Source organism: Bubalus kerabau, chromosome 12 (assembly GCF_029407905.1).
Source record: "Bubalus kerabau isolate K-KA32 ecotype Philippines breed swamp buffalo chromosome 12, PCC_UOA_SB_1v2, whole genome shotgun sequence".
In the NCBI taxonomy this organism is placed as follows: domain Eukaryota; kingdom Metazoa; phylum Chordata; class Mammalia; order Artiodactyla; family Bovidae; genus Bubalus; species Bubalus kerabau.
The window spans coordinates 73164640-73180161 of NC_073635.1; the positions used below are offsets into that span (position 1 = coordinate 73164640).

General features: G+C 41.4%; 1 protein-coding gene across 1 annotated transcript in view; it reads left to right on the forward strand.

Moving 5' to 3' along the window:
- The window catches only part of LOC129624246 (ATP-binding cassette sub-family C member 4-like), a 203767-nt gene that overhangs the window by 24019 nt on the left and 164226 nt on the right, over nt 1-15522 (forward strand). Inside the window, 2 exon segments of the mRNA XM_055541907.1 lie at nt 6619-6744; nt 10808-11057. Of these exon segments, the coding sequence (XP_055397882.1) occupies nt 6619-6744; nt 10808-11057 (376 nt within the window).

The window sequence follows — 15522 nt, forward strand, 5'->3', positions numbered from 1 at the left end:
CCCTTGCTGCTTTAAATATTTTCTCTTTGTGTTTGATCTTTGTTAGTTTGATTAATATGTGTCTTGGGGTGTTTCACTTTGGATTTATCCTGTTTGGCAGTCTCTGGGTTTCTTGGACTTTGGTGGCTATTTCCTTCCCCACTTTAGGGAAGTTTTCAACTATTATCTCCTCAAATTTTCTCATGCTCTTTCTTTTCATCTTCTTCTGGGATTCCTATGATTTGAATGTTGGGACATTTTACATTGTCCCAGAGGTTTCTGAAGTTGTCCTCAGTTCTTTTAATTCTTTTTTATTTTTTCCTCTCTGCTTCATTTATTTTCACCATTCTATCTTCCATCTCACTTATCCTATCTTCTGCCTCAATTATTGTACTGTTCGTCTCCTCCAGAGGCCTTTTGATCTCAGTTATTGCATTATTCATTATTGATTGACTCTTCTTTATTTCTTCTAGGTCCTTGTTATACATTTGCTCATCTTCTCAATCCTTGTCTCTAGTCTATTTATCTGTAACTCCATTTTGTTTTCAAGATTTTGGATCATCTTGACTATCATTATTCTGAATTCTTTTTCAGGTAGACTCCCTATATCCTCCTGTTTGGTTTGATTTTGTGGGCATTTATCACATTGCTTTACCTGCTGAATATGTCTCTGCCTCTTCATTTTGTCTAGATTGCTGTGTTTGGGGTGCCCTTTCTGTTTGCTGGCAGTTCATGGTTCCTCTGTATTGTGGAACCTTCTTCCTGTGGGTGGGGTTGGACTAGTGGTTTGTCAAGGTTTCCTGGTTAGGGGAGCTTGTGTCTGTGTTCTGGTGGTGGAAATTGATCTCTTTTCTCTGAAGTGCCCGGTAGCGAGTTTTAGTGTGTCTATGGGTTTGGCATGGCTTTGATAAGCCTGTCTTTTAATGCTCAGGGCTGTGTTCCTGCTATGCTGGAGAATTAGCATGGTATAGCTTGCTCTGGAACTTGTTAACTCTTGGGTGGAGCTGGTTTCAGTGTAGGAATGTATCCTTTTGAGTGAGCTCTTGTCTATTAATATTCCATGGAATCAGGAGTTCCCTGATGTTCTCAAGTTTTGGAGTTAAACCTTCTCCCTCTGGCTTTCAGTCTTATTCTTACAGTAGCCTCAAGACTTTTCCATCCATATAACACAGATGATAAAACATCTAGGTTAATGGTGAAACAATTCTCCACAGTGAGGGGCACCCAGAGAGGTTCACAGACTTACATGGAGAAGAGAGAGAAGGGAGATAGAGGTGACCAGGAGCAAAAGAGGGACTCAAAAAGGGAAAGAGCAATCTAGCCAGTAATCAATTCCCTAAGTGTTCTCCACAGCCCAGAACACCCAGAGGCATTCACAAAGTAGAGAAGAGAAAGGGGAAGGAGGAGATATAGGTGACCTGGGGGAGAAAAACTAGAGTCAAAGAGGGAGACAGCAATAAAGCCAGCCAGCAATTTCACACACTTAAGTGAAAATGGATACTGAAGATTATATTCCTAAAGGTACAAAATTGAAAACAAATACCAAAAAGCAAAGATTAAAAATCTAGAGTAGAGGTTAGACTCTCAGAAATACAATATTAAAATTATAAAACAAAATCAATCACAAAATTATGAAAAATATATATGTGAAGTTGCTTTAAAAATGGGGTCTGTTTTGCAAGATAATAGGTTATAAAAATGAAAATGGAGTAATAAGGAACTTAAATTAAAAAATTAAAAAGTGATAATAGTAAAAATATATATAGTAATTTCTCTGAAGCTGTTGTGGGCAGTGTGGGGTCAGTTCCATTTCAGATAGTTCCTTGTTCCAGCTTGTACTTCTTCTCAAGGTCTATCGGCTCCCTCCAATGCTTAGTCAATGTTAACTACAGGGTTTTAATCTGTTGCACCTGTCAATTTCAGAGATTTTCCCTTTTCTTTGCTTATTTTGGCTTCCTCTGTTTGCAAGTCTCTTCAGTGTCTAATTTCCATCCTGACACAAGAGGGAAAAGGTGGTCACTTATTTAGGCTCACTTGTTCAGTTGTGTTGTGGAGAGGGAGGGACAATGCAAACAGATTTCTCTGGCACGTGTGGAGAATGTTCACAGTGTAAGGACCACACTGGGTTTGTCAAAGCTCAAGGTGGCATGTGCTTCCTGGGTCTACACTGCTCAGGCTCCAGGGTGCTCTGCAGGGGTACTGTCGAAAGTGGGCCTTCCTTTTTGGGCACTTCCCAGGTCTAAGCTGCTCAGGTTCTTGGGTACTCCACAAGGGCACAGAGTTGGTTGGGTGTGCATTTTGTGCCCTTCCCAGGTCCAAGCAGCTCAGGTGACCAGGTGCTTGGTGAGTGCACTGTCCCAGGTGGGCTGTGTGTCTTAATCACCTCTCTGGTCCTGGCCAGTTGGTGTCCCAGGTGCACCACAAGAGCACCATCTCAGGTGTGCCATGTGAGAGGTGTGTCTCATCTGGGGAGCTGATCTCAGGCTGCGACACTCCTGGCAGGTGTCAACTGTCCAGGATCCCAGGAGGACGTGATTAGCAACTGGGAGCCTGCTCACAGTTTGGTGGAGGATGCCAGTCCCTGGGGCGGATATTGCAGCAGACCCTTGCCCTGCAGCTCTGGTTGTCGCACACCTGCCTCTCTGCCTCTGGGGAGGTGGGGAGGGCTAGGGGGCTGGTTAGGTCTTCTTTGGTGTTAGCTCAATCCTTTGTTCTGTGCGTAGGCCAGGCTGTGTGTTAGAGCCTTCTAAGGGAAAGTTCTCTCTTTTTTTTTTGTTCTCTCTGGCAATCCCACAGTTTGGGTTTCTATCTCATATTAACTCCCTCAGATTGTCCTCAGGGCATTGAGGCCCAGTCCTTATCCTAAGCACTGATTATGCAGCCTGTGCCTCCCTGTCCAGTCCACACTTGTTGGTAGTGGATGCGAGTGTCTGGGCTACTTCTCCACTGGCAGATGCGGTTAGGTGCATATTGTGTGTGTGTGTGTGTGTGTGTGTGTGTGTGTGTGTGTGTGTTTCCTCCCGGTTATGTTGCCCTCTGAGATTCCAAAACTCCCCACAGACCTACCTGTGAGAGGATTTCCTACTGTGTGGAAACTTCTCCTCCTGCACAACTCCCTCCCCAGGACAGGTCTCTGTCCCTAACTCTTTTTGTCTCTCTTTTTGGCTTTTATATTTTGTCCTACCTCTTTTCAAAGAGAATAGGCTGCCTTTCTGGCTGCCTGGTGTCCTCCACTAGCATTTAGAAGTTGTTTTGTGGAAGTTGCTCGGCATGCAAATGATCTTTTGATGAATTTGTCAGGGGAAAGTGGTCTCCCCATCCTATTCCTCTGCCATCTTGGGACCGTCGCTGGTCTTGATTATTATGTCTTTATTTTTCTTTAATTAATTAATTTATTTTACATTACAATATTGTATTGGTTTTGCCATACATTTACTTGAATCCACCATGGGTGTACATGAGTTCCCCATCATGAACCCCCCTCCCACCTCCTTCGCCATCCCATCCCTCAGGGTCATCCCAGTGCACCAGCCCCGAGCACCCTGTATCATGCATTGAACCTGGACTGGCGATTTGTTTCACACATGATAATTTACATGTTTCAATGCCATTCTCCCATATAATCCCACCCTCGCCCTCTCCCACAGAGTCTAAAAGACTGTTCTATACATCAGTGTCTCTTTTGCTGTCTCGCATACAGGGTTATCATTACGTTCTTTCTAAATTCCATATATATGCGTTAGTATACTGTATTGGTGTTTTTCTTTCTGGCTTACTTCATTCTGTATAATAGGCTCCAGTTTCATCCACTTTATTAGAACTGATTCAAATGTATTCTTTTTAATGGCTGAGTAATATCCCATTGTGTATCTGTACCACAGCTTTCTTATCCATTCATCTGCTGATGGACATCTAGTTTGGTTCCATGTCCAGGCTATTATAAACAGTGCTGTGATGAACATTGGGGTACACGTGTCTCTTTCAATTCTGGTTTCCTCAGGGTGTATGCCCAGCAGTGGGATTTCTGGGTCATATGGCAGTTCTATTTCCAGGTTTTAAAGGAATCTCCACACCGTTCTCCACAGTGACTGTACTAGTTTGCATTCCCACCAACAGTGTAAGAGGGTTCCCTTTTCTCCACACCCTCTCCAGCATTTATTGCTTGTAGACTTTTGGATCGTAGCCCTTCTTACTGGTGTGAAATCGTACCTGATTGTGGTTTTGATTTGCATTTCTCTGATAATGAGTGATGTTGAGCATCTTTTCATGTGTTAGCCATCTGTATGTCTTCTTTGGAGAAATGTCTGTTTAGTTCTTTGGCCCACTTTTTGATTGGGTCTTCTATTTTTCTGGAATTGAGCTGCAGGAGTTGCTTGTATATTTTTGAGATTAATTCTTTAATTGCTTCATTTGCTATTATTTTCTCCCATTCTGAAGGCTGTCTTTTAACCTTGCTTATGGTTTCCTTTGTTGTGCAGAAGCTTTTAAGTTTAGTTAGGTCCCATTTGTTTATTTTTGCTTTTATTTCCAATATTCTGGGAAATGGGTCATAGAGGATCCTGCTGTGATTTATGTCAGGAAGTGTTTTGCCTATGTTTTCCTCTAGGAGTTTTATAGTTTCTGGTCTTACATTTAGATCTTTAATCCATTTTGAGTTTATTTTTGTGTATGGTGTTAGAAAGCGTTCTAGTTTCATTCTTTTACAAGTGGTTGGCCAGTTTTCCCAGCACCACTTGTTAAAGAGATTGTCTTTAATCCATTGTATATTCTTGCCTCCTTTGTCAAAGATAAGGTGTCCATAGGTGCATGGGTTTATCTCTGGGCTTTCTATTTTGTTCCATTAATTTATATTTCTGTCTTTGTACCAGTACCATATTGTCTTGATGACTGTGGCTTTGTAGTAGAGACAGAAGTCAGGCAGGTTGATTCCTCCAGTTCTATTCTTTCTCAAGACTGCTTTGGCTATTCAAGGTTTTTTGTATTTCCATACAAATTGTGAAATTATTAGTTCTAGTTCTCTGAAAAATACCATTGGTAGCTTGATAGGGATTGCATTGAATCTAGATTGTGTTGGGTAGTATACTCATTTTAAATATATTTATTTTTCTGATTCATGAACACAGTATATTTCTCCGTCTATTTGTGTCCTCTTTGATTTCTTTCACCAGTGTTTTATAGTTTTCTATATATAGGTCTTTTGTTTCTTTAGGTATATATATTCCTAAGTATTTTATTCTTTTCATTGCAATGGTGAATGGAATTGTTTCCTTAATTTCTGTTTTCTCATTGTTAGTATATAGGAATGCAAGGGATTTGTGTGTCAATTTTATATCCTTTGACTTTACTATATTCATTGATTAGCTCTAGTAATTTTCTGGTGGAGTCTTTAGAGTTTTCTATGTAGAGGATCATGTCATCTGCAAACAGTGAGAATTTTACTTCTTCTTTTCCAATCTGAATTCCTTTTATTTCTTTTTCTGCTCTGATTGTTGTGGCCAAAACTTCCAAAACTATGTTGAATAGTAGTGGTGAGAGTGGGCACCCTTGTCTTTTTCCTGACTTTAGGGGAAATGCTTTCAATTTTTCACCATTGAGGATAATGTTTGCTGAGGGTTTGCCATGTATAGCTTTTATTATGTTGAGGTATGTTTCTTCTATTCCTGCTTTTTGGAGGGTTTTTGTCTTAAATCAATGTTGAATTTTGCCAAATTATGTCTTTATTATGACTTCTCTGGTGGCTTAGATGGTAAAGCATCTGCCTACAATGCGGGAGACCCGGCTTCAATCCCTGGGTCGGAAGATCCTCTGAAGAAGGAAATAGCAACCCACTCCAATACTCTTGCCTCAAAAATCCCATGGACAGAGGAGTGTGATAGGCTACAGTCCATGGGGTGGCAAAGAGTTGGACATGACTGAGCGACTTCACTTTCACTTTCATAAAGTCTCACAGTCTCAGCAGCATATGTGATAGAAAAGTAACTGGTGATGAAGGGCCTAATGGTGATGAGTAAGAGCTGAGGCAGGTTCCAGAGGGTTGGAAGTGGGTCATTGTCCAGATTGTCAGGTGGTGAAGGTGTGTTGTTTGAAGCTAGGTGAGTTCTTTTGTGTCTGTGTGTACCTTTATGTGAGGTATTTTTCTTTACTTGAAATTCCCTTTCCTCTCTTTGCTGTGGAAAGATGTTCCTTATCCTTTGAGGCCTTGTTCCAGTGGTACAAGGTCTCTGAAGTTTTTCTTGTTCTCCTTTCCTAATGTTATTAGCAGCCTCATCTTTTCTGTTCCCCAGAATTTTACTCCTATTTTATTACAGCACAGAAACTGTTTTCCTGTTAGATTCCTTTCTGCCTTTCCTGTTCAACCACCATCTTCTTGGGCAGATGGTTTGTATCTGACTCACTTCAGGTCTTCCTTGGCTGTTACTGCAAGTTCTCTGAGTTAGTCTTGGAATTAGGCTGAGTTGTTGACTTCCTACAAGTCTTTTTCTCCATTTGTACTTTGAGTAGTACCTTCCTGTGATGTCAGCACAGAAGAGCTGTAGAGAATCATTTGATCTCTGGTCCCTCTCTGTGCCCCCTGCTGCTGCTGCCACAGAAAGTTAGTATGTGATCACTATGGCTCATCTCTCATGTCTGTCCCCTTAGGAGTAAGACTGCAACTCTCACAGACAACAGAATCAGGACCATGAGTGAATTTATAAGTGGCATCAAATCAGTAAAACTGTATGCTTGGGAAAAGTCACTTATAGACCTTATTACCAGATTGAGAAGGTAAGTTTTCATATATGTCACACCATACTTTTGTACTCTCCTCCATATTTTTAACTGAATTTACTTATTATTTTTGTAGGATAATTACTTTACAGTGTTGCGGTGGTCTCTGCTATACATCAAAGTGAATCAGTCATAATTATATGTATATCTATACCCACCTTCTTGAATCTCTGCTTTCCACCTCTATTCTACCTCTCTAGGTTATCACAAAGCACTAGGCTAGACTCCCTGTGTTATATAGAAGCTTCCTGCTAGTTATCTATTTTACACATGACAGCATATACATATCAATAATACTTTCTCAATTTGTCCTACCTTCTCCCTCCCACTTTGTGTCTCTGAGATTGTTCTCTGCATCTGTGCCTCCATTTATTCTCTGTGAATAGGTTCATCAGTTCTATTTTTCTAGATTCCATATATATGCATTAATATTTGCTTTTCTCTTTCTGACTTACCTCCCTCTGTATAACAGGTTCTAGGTTCACCTACATTACTACAATTGACTTTCTGAATTAATTTTGAAGTCTTACCAAGTTTTTCACATTATGATGAACTTAAATACTATGCACTCCACCCCCAACATGTAGCAGAAAGTTTAAGTAGAATGGAGAGACATCATTTTAACCTGCTCTTCCACTTACTGTCTTCTTAAAGGAAAAATTTATATAAACCTTCTTCAGTACAGTTCAGTCACTCAGTCGTGTCTGACTCTTTGTGACCTCATGAATTGCAGCACACCAGGCTTCCCTGTCCATCACCAACTCCAGGAGTTTACCCAAACTCATGTCCATAGAGTTGGTGATGCCATCCAGCCATCTCATCCTCTGTAATCCCCTTCTCCTCCTGTCCCCAATCCCTCCCAGCATCAGAGTCTTTTCCAGTGAGTCAACTCTTCCCATGAGGTAGCCAAAGTACTGGAGTTTCAGCTTTAGCATCAGTCCTTCCAATGAACACCCAGGACTGATCTCCTTTAGAATGGACTGGTTGGATCTCCTTGCAGTCCAAGGGTCTCTCAAGAATCTTCTCCAACACCACAGTTGAAAAACATCAATTCTTCGGTGCTCAGCCTTCTCCACAGTCCAACTCTCACATACATACATGACCACAGGAAAAATCATAGCCTTGACTAGATGGACCTTTGTTGGCAAAGTAATGTCTCTGCTTTTAAATATGCTATCTAAACTGGTCATAACTTTCCTTGCAAGGAGTAAGCATCTTTTAATTTAATGGCTGCAGTCACCATCTGCAGTGATTTTGCAGCCCCCCCAAAAAAAAGTCTGACACTGTTTCCACTGTTTCCCCATCTATTTCCCATGAAGTGATGGGACCAGATCTTAATTTTCTGAATGTTAAGCTTAAAGCCAACCTTTTCACTCTCCTCTTTCACTTTCATCAAGAGGCTCTTTAGCTCCTCTTCACTTTCTGCCATAAGGGTGGTGTCATCTGCATATCTGAGATTATTGATATTTCTCCCGGCAATTTTGATTCCAGCTTGTGCTTCTTCCAACCCAGCGTTTCTCATGATGTACTCTGCATATAAGTTAAATAAGCAGAGTGACAATATACAGCCTTGACCTACTCATTTTCCCATTTGGAACCAGTCTGTTGTTCCATGTCCAGTTCTAACTGTTGCTTCCTGACCTGCATACAGGTTTCTCAAGAGGCAGATCAGGTGGTCTGGTATTCCCATCGCTTTCAGAATTTTCCACAGTTTATTGTGATCCACACAGTCAAAGGCTTTTGCATAGACAATAAGCAGAAATAGATGTTTTTCTGGAACTCTCTTGCTTTTTCAATGATCCAGCAGATGTTGGGAATTTGATCTCTGGTTCCTCTGCCTTTTCTAAAACCAGCTTGAACATCTGGAAGTTCATGGTTCACGTATTCCTGAAGTCTGGCTTGGAGAATTTTGAGCATTACTTTACTAGCGTGTGAGATAAGTGCAAATGTGCAGTAGTTTGAGCATTCTTTGGCATTGTCTTTCTTTGGGATTGGAATGAAAACTGACTTTTTCCAGTCCTGTGGCCACTGCTGCATTTTCCAAATTTGCTGGCATATTGAGTGCAGCACTTTCACAGCATCATCTTTTAGGATTTGAGATAGCTCAGCTGGAATTCCTTCACCTCCACTAGCTTTGTTTGTAGTGATGCTTCCTAAGGCCCACTTGACTTCACATTCCAGGATGTCTGGCTCTAGGTCAGCGATCACACCATCGTGATTATCTTGTTCATGAAGATGTTTTTTGTACAGTTCTTCTGTGTATTCTTGCTACCTCTTCTTAATATCTTCTGTTTCTGTTATGTCCATACCATTTCTGTCCTTTATTGAGCCCATCTTTGCATGAAATATTCCCTCGGTATCTCTAATTTTCTTGAAGAGATCTCTAGTCTTTCCCATTCTGTTGTTTTCCTCTATTTCTTTGCATTGATCACTAAGGAAGGCTTTCTTATCTCTCCTTGCTATTCTTTGGAACTCTGCATTCAGATGCTTATATCTTTCTTTTTCTCCTTTGCTTATGTTTCTTATACAGAAATGAATTTCCAAGTATTTCTTAGTACCACAACCCCCCCAAAAGCAGTAATTTCAAGGTGTTAGTATTTTTTTCCTGTCTTTTATGTTTATTTTTACCTAATGATACTCCTTAGCTTTTTCACTGTCTGTAAAGGTCTTTCACATATGGAAATAAATTACAAAAGAACTCCACAAGGTAAGTTTTATTTTCATATCCAATATAGAAACATGAACATAGACATGGTGGTTAAATGTTTCAGATAGAAGAGTATGTAATTGCTGGAAATCAGTCTTTAGGTGAAAAGTCCAAAGCATTTTCTGATGATGATAGCAGGTGTATTTTCTGTCCCTCCCTGACATCTGTCCTATATTGGAGCTTGTGTGTGAGGCAGTTTCCTCTCTATGCCCCAGCTAACGTCCTCTGCTTTGTACAACTTCAGGATCCTGGGCAGAACCTGGTTTTCTGTCTCTTCTCTTCAAGCAGGTGGCTTTTGCCTATTGTCAATTCAGGGTACAGGATGGGCTTGTTGTCATTATTTAGTCTCTAAATCATGTCCGTCTCTTTATGACCCCATGCAGTATAGCCTGCCAGGCTCCTCTGTCCATGGGATTTTCCAGGCAAGAATACTGGAGTGGGTTGCCATTTCCATCTCTACAGAAGATGCTCGTATTTGAGATGATGACATTCAAACTAAAACTATAGTTTGCTGTAGCACAAATGGCGAGATTATAGAGATTGGATGCAACTGTATCAGGCAAAACTTTATGAATCATTATTATTTATTCCAAACAGAACCATGAAAACACTATGTTGTTTTCTTTGTAGAATACTTTTCTACATTTTCTTATCTACGATATTTTTCTACATCTTTCATTTAAATATCTGATGAGTGTTTTACTCCAGCACACGGTACTTAGAATTCTCTGGTATCTCCCTGTCACTTCTTTGCACCTTTGCGGGGGCTCTCCCTCTGATGGGAATACACTCTCATCTTCGTTATTCTCTGGCCTCTGCCAACCCTGACTTCAGCTTATCTTCTCAAGATCCACATTGATGCAACTTGTTCTCACTCCACTGCTCCGTGTTACACAACTCTGCTCTGAGCTCCTGTGGGGGCTGTGTGGCTGCCTCTGTCTAATGTCTTTGTGTGTCACAGTCTTGGGGTGTCTTATTCTGTTCCTCCACAAGTTCATGAGCTCCTGGAGGTGATGGGCTGTGTCTTTTTGTCATCTGTGAGGAGCCTGGCCCAGGACTTGTGGTTTTGAATGCTTGTTGAAAGAATGTTCAAACCCAGTCTTATTGGTCCAAAATGTTTTAAAAAGTGTGACTCTAAGTCTTCTTTTAGTTGGAAGAGTGAAGTCGTGCTGCAGAGTGTGGTCCTGGTTTGGGGGCAGACCTCCGCGTGTGCACTGTGTAGTGTCTCCATGATGTGAGGGATAGTTTAGCTGTGCCCACTCCCTCAAAAGGGGCCACTCACACAGGGCACTTGAATTCATGCCTTGGATGTCGATGATTGTTTTAAAATCTATTTTCTACTCTCTTTTCCAGGAAGGAAATTTCCAAGAGTCTGCAAAGTTCCTACCTTAGAGGAATGAATCTGGCATCATTTTTTGCTGTAACCAAAATCATGATTTTTGTCACCTTCATCACCAATGTGGTTCTCGAAAAGGTGATTACAGCCAGCCAAGTGTTTGTGGTGGTGATGCTGTATGAGGCTCTGCGGTTTACGAGCACCCTCTACTTCCCCATGGCCATCGAGAAGGTGTCAGAGGCCATCATCAGTATCCGAAGAATCAAGGTTTGGGAACAAATAACTTTTTTAAGTTGTAGGTGTATTTTACATAAAATGCCTTCTTTTATTTGGTGTGACTGTGTGCCATTTAGGTGAGGTTTAGCTCTGTGCCAAAGCTGGTAGTCATTCCAAACTCTCTTATGTACTCCCCTCTCTTCTTTGATAGAGTATATTATAAATATCATAAGTTCCCTGCTCATTTATTGGCAGCAGTAGCAACAACACAGGACTCTCTACATACAAGTGATGACATCAGGGTGATTAATATATCTAAAAACAAGAGAAACTAACAGGTTGCCTCTCCTGTGCTAACTTAAATGACTAGATAGTGAGTGTGCACAGTCCTGGAGTGAACAGGATTCCTCTCTGGGCTGGGAAGGAAAAAACTTGCTAAGAGCTCCTTGTTCCTTGGGCAGGAAGATTTACTTAGTTCTCTGTTGGAAACGGGTTCTTTCCTGCATAGGTGGTTTGCTTGTTAATTTCTGAGCTTGGCTTTTGGATCTGCCTTTTCCTCTCTGCCTCTTTTCACTGCTTAATTCTGTCTCTAGCTGGACTCTTCCCTTCAAATTTGTGATTCCCACCATATCCACTATGTTTTTTTTTTCCCTGCTGTCCCTAAATTGCCTGGGACAAATAATTTATATCACCAAGACAAGGGTCTGGCACACAGTAGGTGATCAGTTATTCATGTGTTTGTGAATAAATCTAAAATTAAAATAAACTGGTTTTGTGAGTCAGCCTGGGCATGAGCTTGAGTGTCTAGGCTTTTGAAAAATCTGACTTGTTTCTACTTCTCCACAGTGATGGGCAACTAGTAATAGATCTCTAGTGAAGTTAGATAGTTCTCCATGTGATTATATTTTATTTTGGGGCCTTGTCAAAAAAGCCAATCTTTTCTGTGATGAAGTTTCTATGCTATAAAAAACCATTTCGCATAAAACACATCAGTCATATGGGGTCAGTTCTGGTCCCCTGAGTTTGTCATTCTTTCTGATGGGGGCGTCTAGCAACACTTATAAGGCTTGGTCCATGCAACTTGTTAAAAAATTCCTTTTTCATGGCTTTCACATCTTCAAATAAGACATTTAGGAAAATCCCTGGACTGTAGTGACATTCTTAGTGACGCATTAACCTATCCAAATGGAAGCTTCATATGTGTGTTGTGCTATTGTGGTTTTGTTATTACTGCTGCCACAGCTGCTGTCTTTGATCGTGGCTACCAGTGATCTACTTGTGGTCTGGGCCCTCTTGAACTCTTTATGCATCATGCCATCTCATTTAATCTGGAAAGCAATTGAGTGGTAAACATTAGTGTCGCCGCTTTACAGATAAGGAAACAGGCTCCTGTATCAGTTGAAATAGCTCACCCATCCTCACATAGCTTGCAAATGACAGAAGTAGGATTCTGACCAAAGCCTGATTTCTTAACTACTGTTACATTGCTGTCTATGTACCTTCTGTCATGTGGAATATCTCATTAAGTATGTTTTTTTATCATCTTTTCTTACTCTGAAGACCTTTGAAGTCCCTGTTATTTGAAGAATCAAGTTTTAAACTCTGTGCTCCACTGGCCTCTCTGTCTGTTTCTCAGCACATGGGGACTGGGGTGGGGAGGAGGAAAGGGGCTTGCCTGTGACCTGCCATATGCATCCCTACTTTGAGGTCTTGGCTCACTCTGTTCAGCCTCTTGGATTGATTTCTCTTCTGTCGTTGATATAAGTAAATGCTTCTGAGCCTCCAGCAGCCCCATGACCCTCTCCCAGCACTTTTGTTGACATTGATCTGGGGTTTCCATCTATGTGCACAGCAGCGTCTTGTCAGGTGGGGTGATGCTGACTCCCTGGGAGTGTTCTGAGCCCTTGACAGTAGACTGTCTCTAGTGGTTCTTTAGTGTTGTGCCTGGTCCATGCTGGACACATCATGGGTATCAAGTAAATGCTGGATTGACTGAGACAACAGTTACAGGACACGACTGGGCCCCTACAAAGGCCCAAGGTGGGTCAGTCTGCACTAGAAGCTGGAGAAATACAGAGGAGGGAGCAGATTGGAGATAGGCATCCCTGGAACATTGGGTCTTGATGGGAGTGTCAAATCAGGGGAACTGAATCTTATCCAGAGTGGGGATAGGTCTGAATCTTCTGCTTGTTCTGTGCATCCATCTGTGTATCTGAACCCAGCCCAACTGGACTTGGTGGACCTGCTCTCTAAAGAGAGCAGCTAGCTGTACCCTGCACAGCCAGGTGTTCATGCAGCTCCTGCTGGCCTGGCTCCTGGGCCTTGTAGTAAACTATAAACACTCTTATTTGTTTAACAAAAATAGTCTGTCTTGATGGCCATCATAAAAGAAGATTTATACCATGAGGCTTTATGCTAAAATTCATCTCTAGTCCGAAGGTGCTCTTGAGACAGAATTCCCTCCTCTTTGGAGTTGGTCAGTCTAGTTTCTCTTAAGACCTTTGACTAATTGGATGAGGCCCACCCACATTATGGAGAATAATCTGGTTTACTCAGACTCTACTGATTTAAATGTCAATGTCATCTAAAAATGCTTTCACTGTAATATGTGTTTGAGCAAGTGTCTGGGGGCTGGCCTGCCAAGTGTCTGGTTAATAAAATTAACCATCACATCCTCTTGAATCCCCATATCTTCCTTTGAGCTCCCAGATATGACGTTGTGCTCACTAAGCCATGTGTTTATGGATTTCTTTCCTTCCCAGAAATCCAGACTTCTTACAGACAGTGCCTTGTTCATTTTTGTAGTGCTCAGAAATAGCAGATGATCAGAACATGTGCAACTGAAGGAACCTTCCAGCTCCATCATGTCTGGGAACCTGCAAATACCTAACCGTTAAGCATGGTTGAAGTGTAGACAGTGATAACTCTGATTCTCTGATGGATGATGTGATGCACCAGAGAGTGTAGTGGGAAAGGGGTCCTGTAGAAGGTTTTCAGAGAATTGTGCTCAAATACTTGGGTGGATTTTTTACTTCTTTTCTACTAAAATGAACTCAATGTCTAAGGCCTGAGACTTCTTCCTGTGTAGGTGTGTGCAGTAACATTAAAATTATGATCTGGGGAGAACTTTGAATTTTCCTTGTGCTGACTTTGTCAGGCTACTTTGTGTCCTGATGAAGGACACACCTTTGACTTGGGAAAAACACCTAAATTTTCTCTTTGTCGCTGGAAGGTGGTCTTGGAATTTAGAGATCTGTTGATGGTAGTTTGCAGTAAAGGCAGGGCAAATAGCTGAGAATAAGAGCGGTGAGATTGTTTGCATTGGAAACTGCTCCATGGTGTGTTGAAATAATCTTGGAAGTTTTTTTTTTGTTTTTGTTTTTTTTTTTTTTTTAGATCCTATTAATAGAAACTTCTTCAACCCATTTAGTTTTACAACCCTATAAAGAATGTAGGTCTCTAGTTCATGAGAATCACCTGGTGTGCTTATTAAAACTAAATCATCACATCTTGGAGTTTCTGATTCACTATTCCTTTGCTGGGGTCCAACTTACCTATGTCTTTAGTAAGTGTCCCTGTAACCCTGAAAATAAATCACATTTGGGAAACATCACCCTAGTTGTAGAAAGAAATCTAAAATGTACCTTAGCAAATGCAAAAGATAACAGGACCTTTTTAAAACTAAAATCAGTTGAGAGGAAAAAGCTGTCTTGATTTATGCTTGACTTTTGCGGGTCAAATTTGAATTTATTCATCCAATCATTCCACAGAATAACAACTCTGGTGCAGCAGTGAGTATGGTACAGATGAGTATATACAGTGGCAGGTAAGCAACTGCAGAGAAGTCCTTCCTACTTGCAATTTATGTTTCATCAAGTGGGAGGTTAATAAAGTATCAAACAGTGATACCTGATGTGCATTTCTGTGTCAATAGTCCTTGGAAGGAAAAGTCTAAGGGGCCATGAGGTGCTTTGTCAGTCACTGGTATAGTTTTGGAGGTTGTGTTGAGAAGTTTGAGCAGGGAAGGCTAAGCAAGTTATCTGGAGAATTCCATGTGTGGGGGTGTGGGAGATGGGAGGCTGATGCTTCACATTTCCCTGGGGATGGTCATGTTTCAAAGGCCTTTTGTGGATGAGAAGGGGGATCTGTGCATTTGAGTAACCAGAAATGTCTGAGGCTGCAGAGTAGAGAGCTAGAGGCCTGAGGAGGGGCCCATACAAGATACTACAGGAAACATTAAGGTTTTTATAATCTCAAAACTCAGCCTGGCTGCAGCCTGGAGAACAGGGCAATGAGATGTGTTAGGGACTCAGAGCAGAGTCAGGGAGATGAGTGTGTCAGCAGTGTGTGCAGTACATGGTCCAGGGATGAGATGATGTGGTTTGGTTTAGGGTGAAATAGAGAGACTTGGCCATATTTGAGAGCCACTCAGGGGCACATTTTGAGTTGGGTATTAGGGGCGGGGAGGGGAGAGGTGGATGTCAGGCTGCTTTGGTTTTTCAGGCTGTAAAATCAC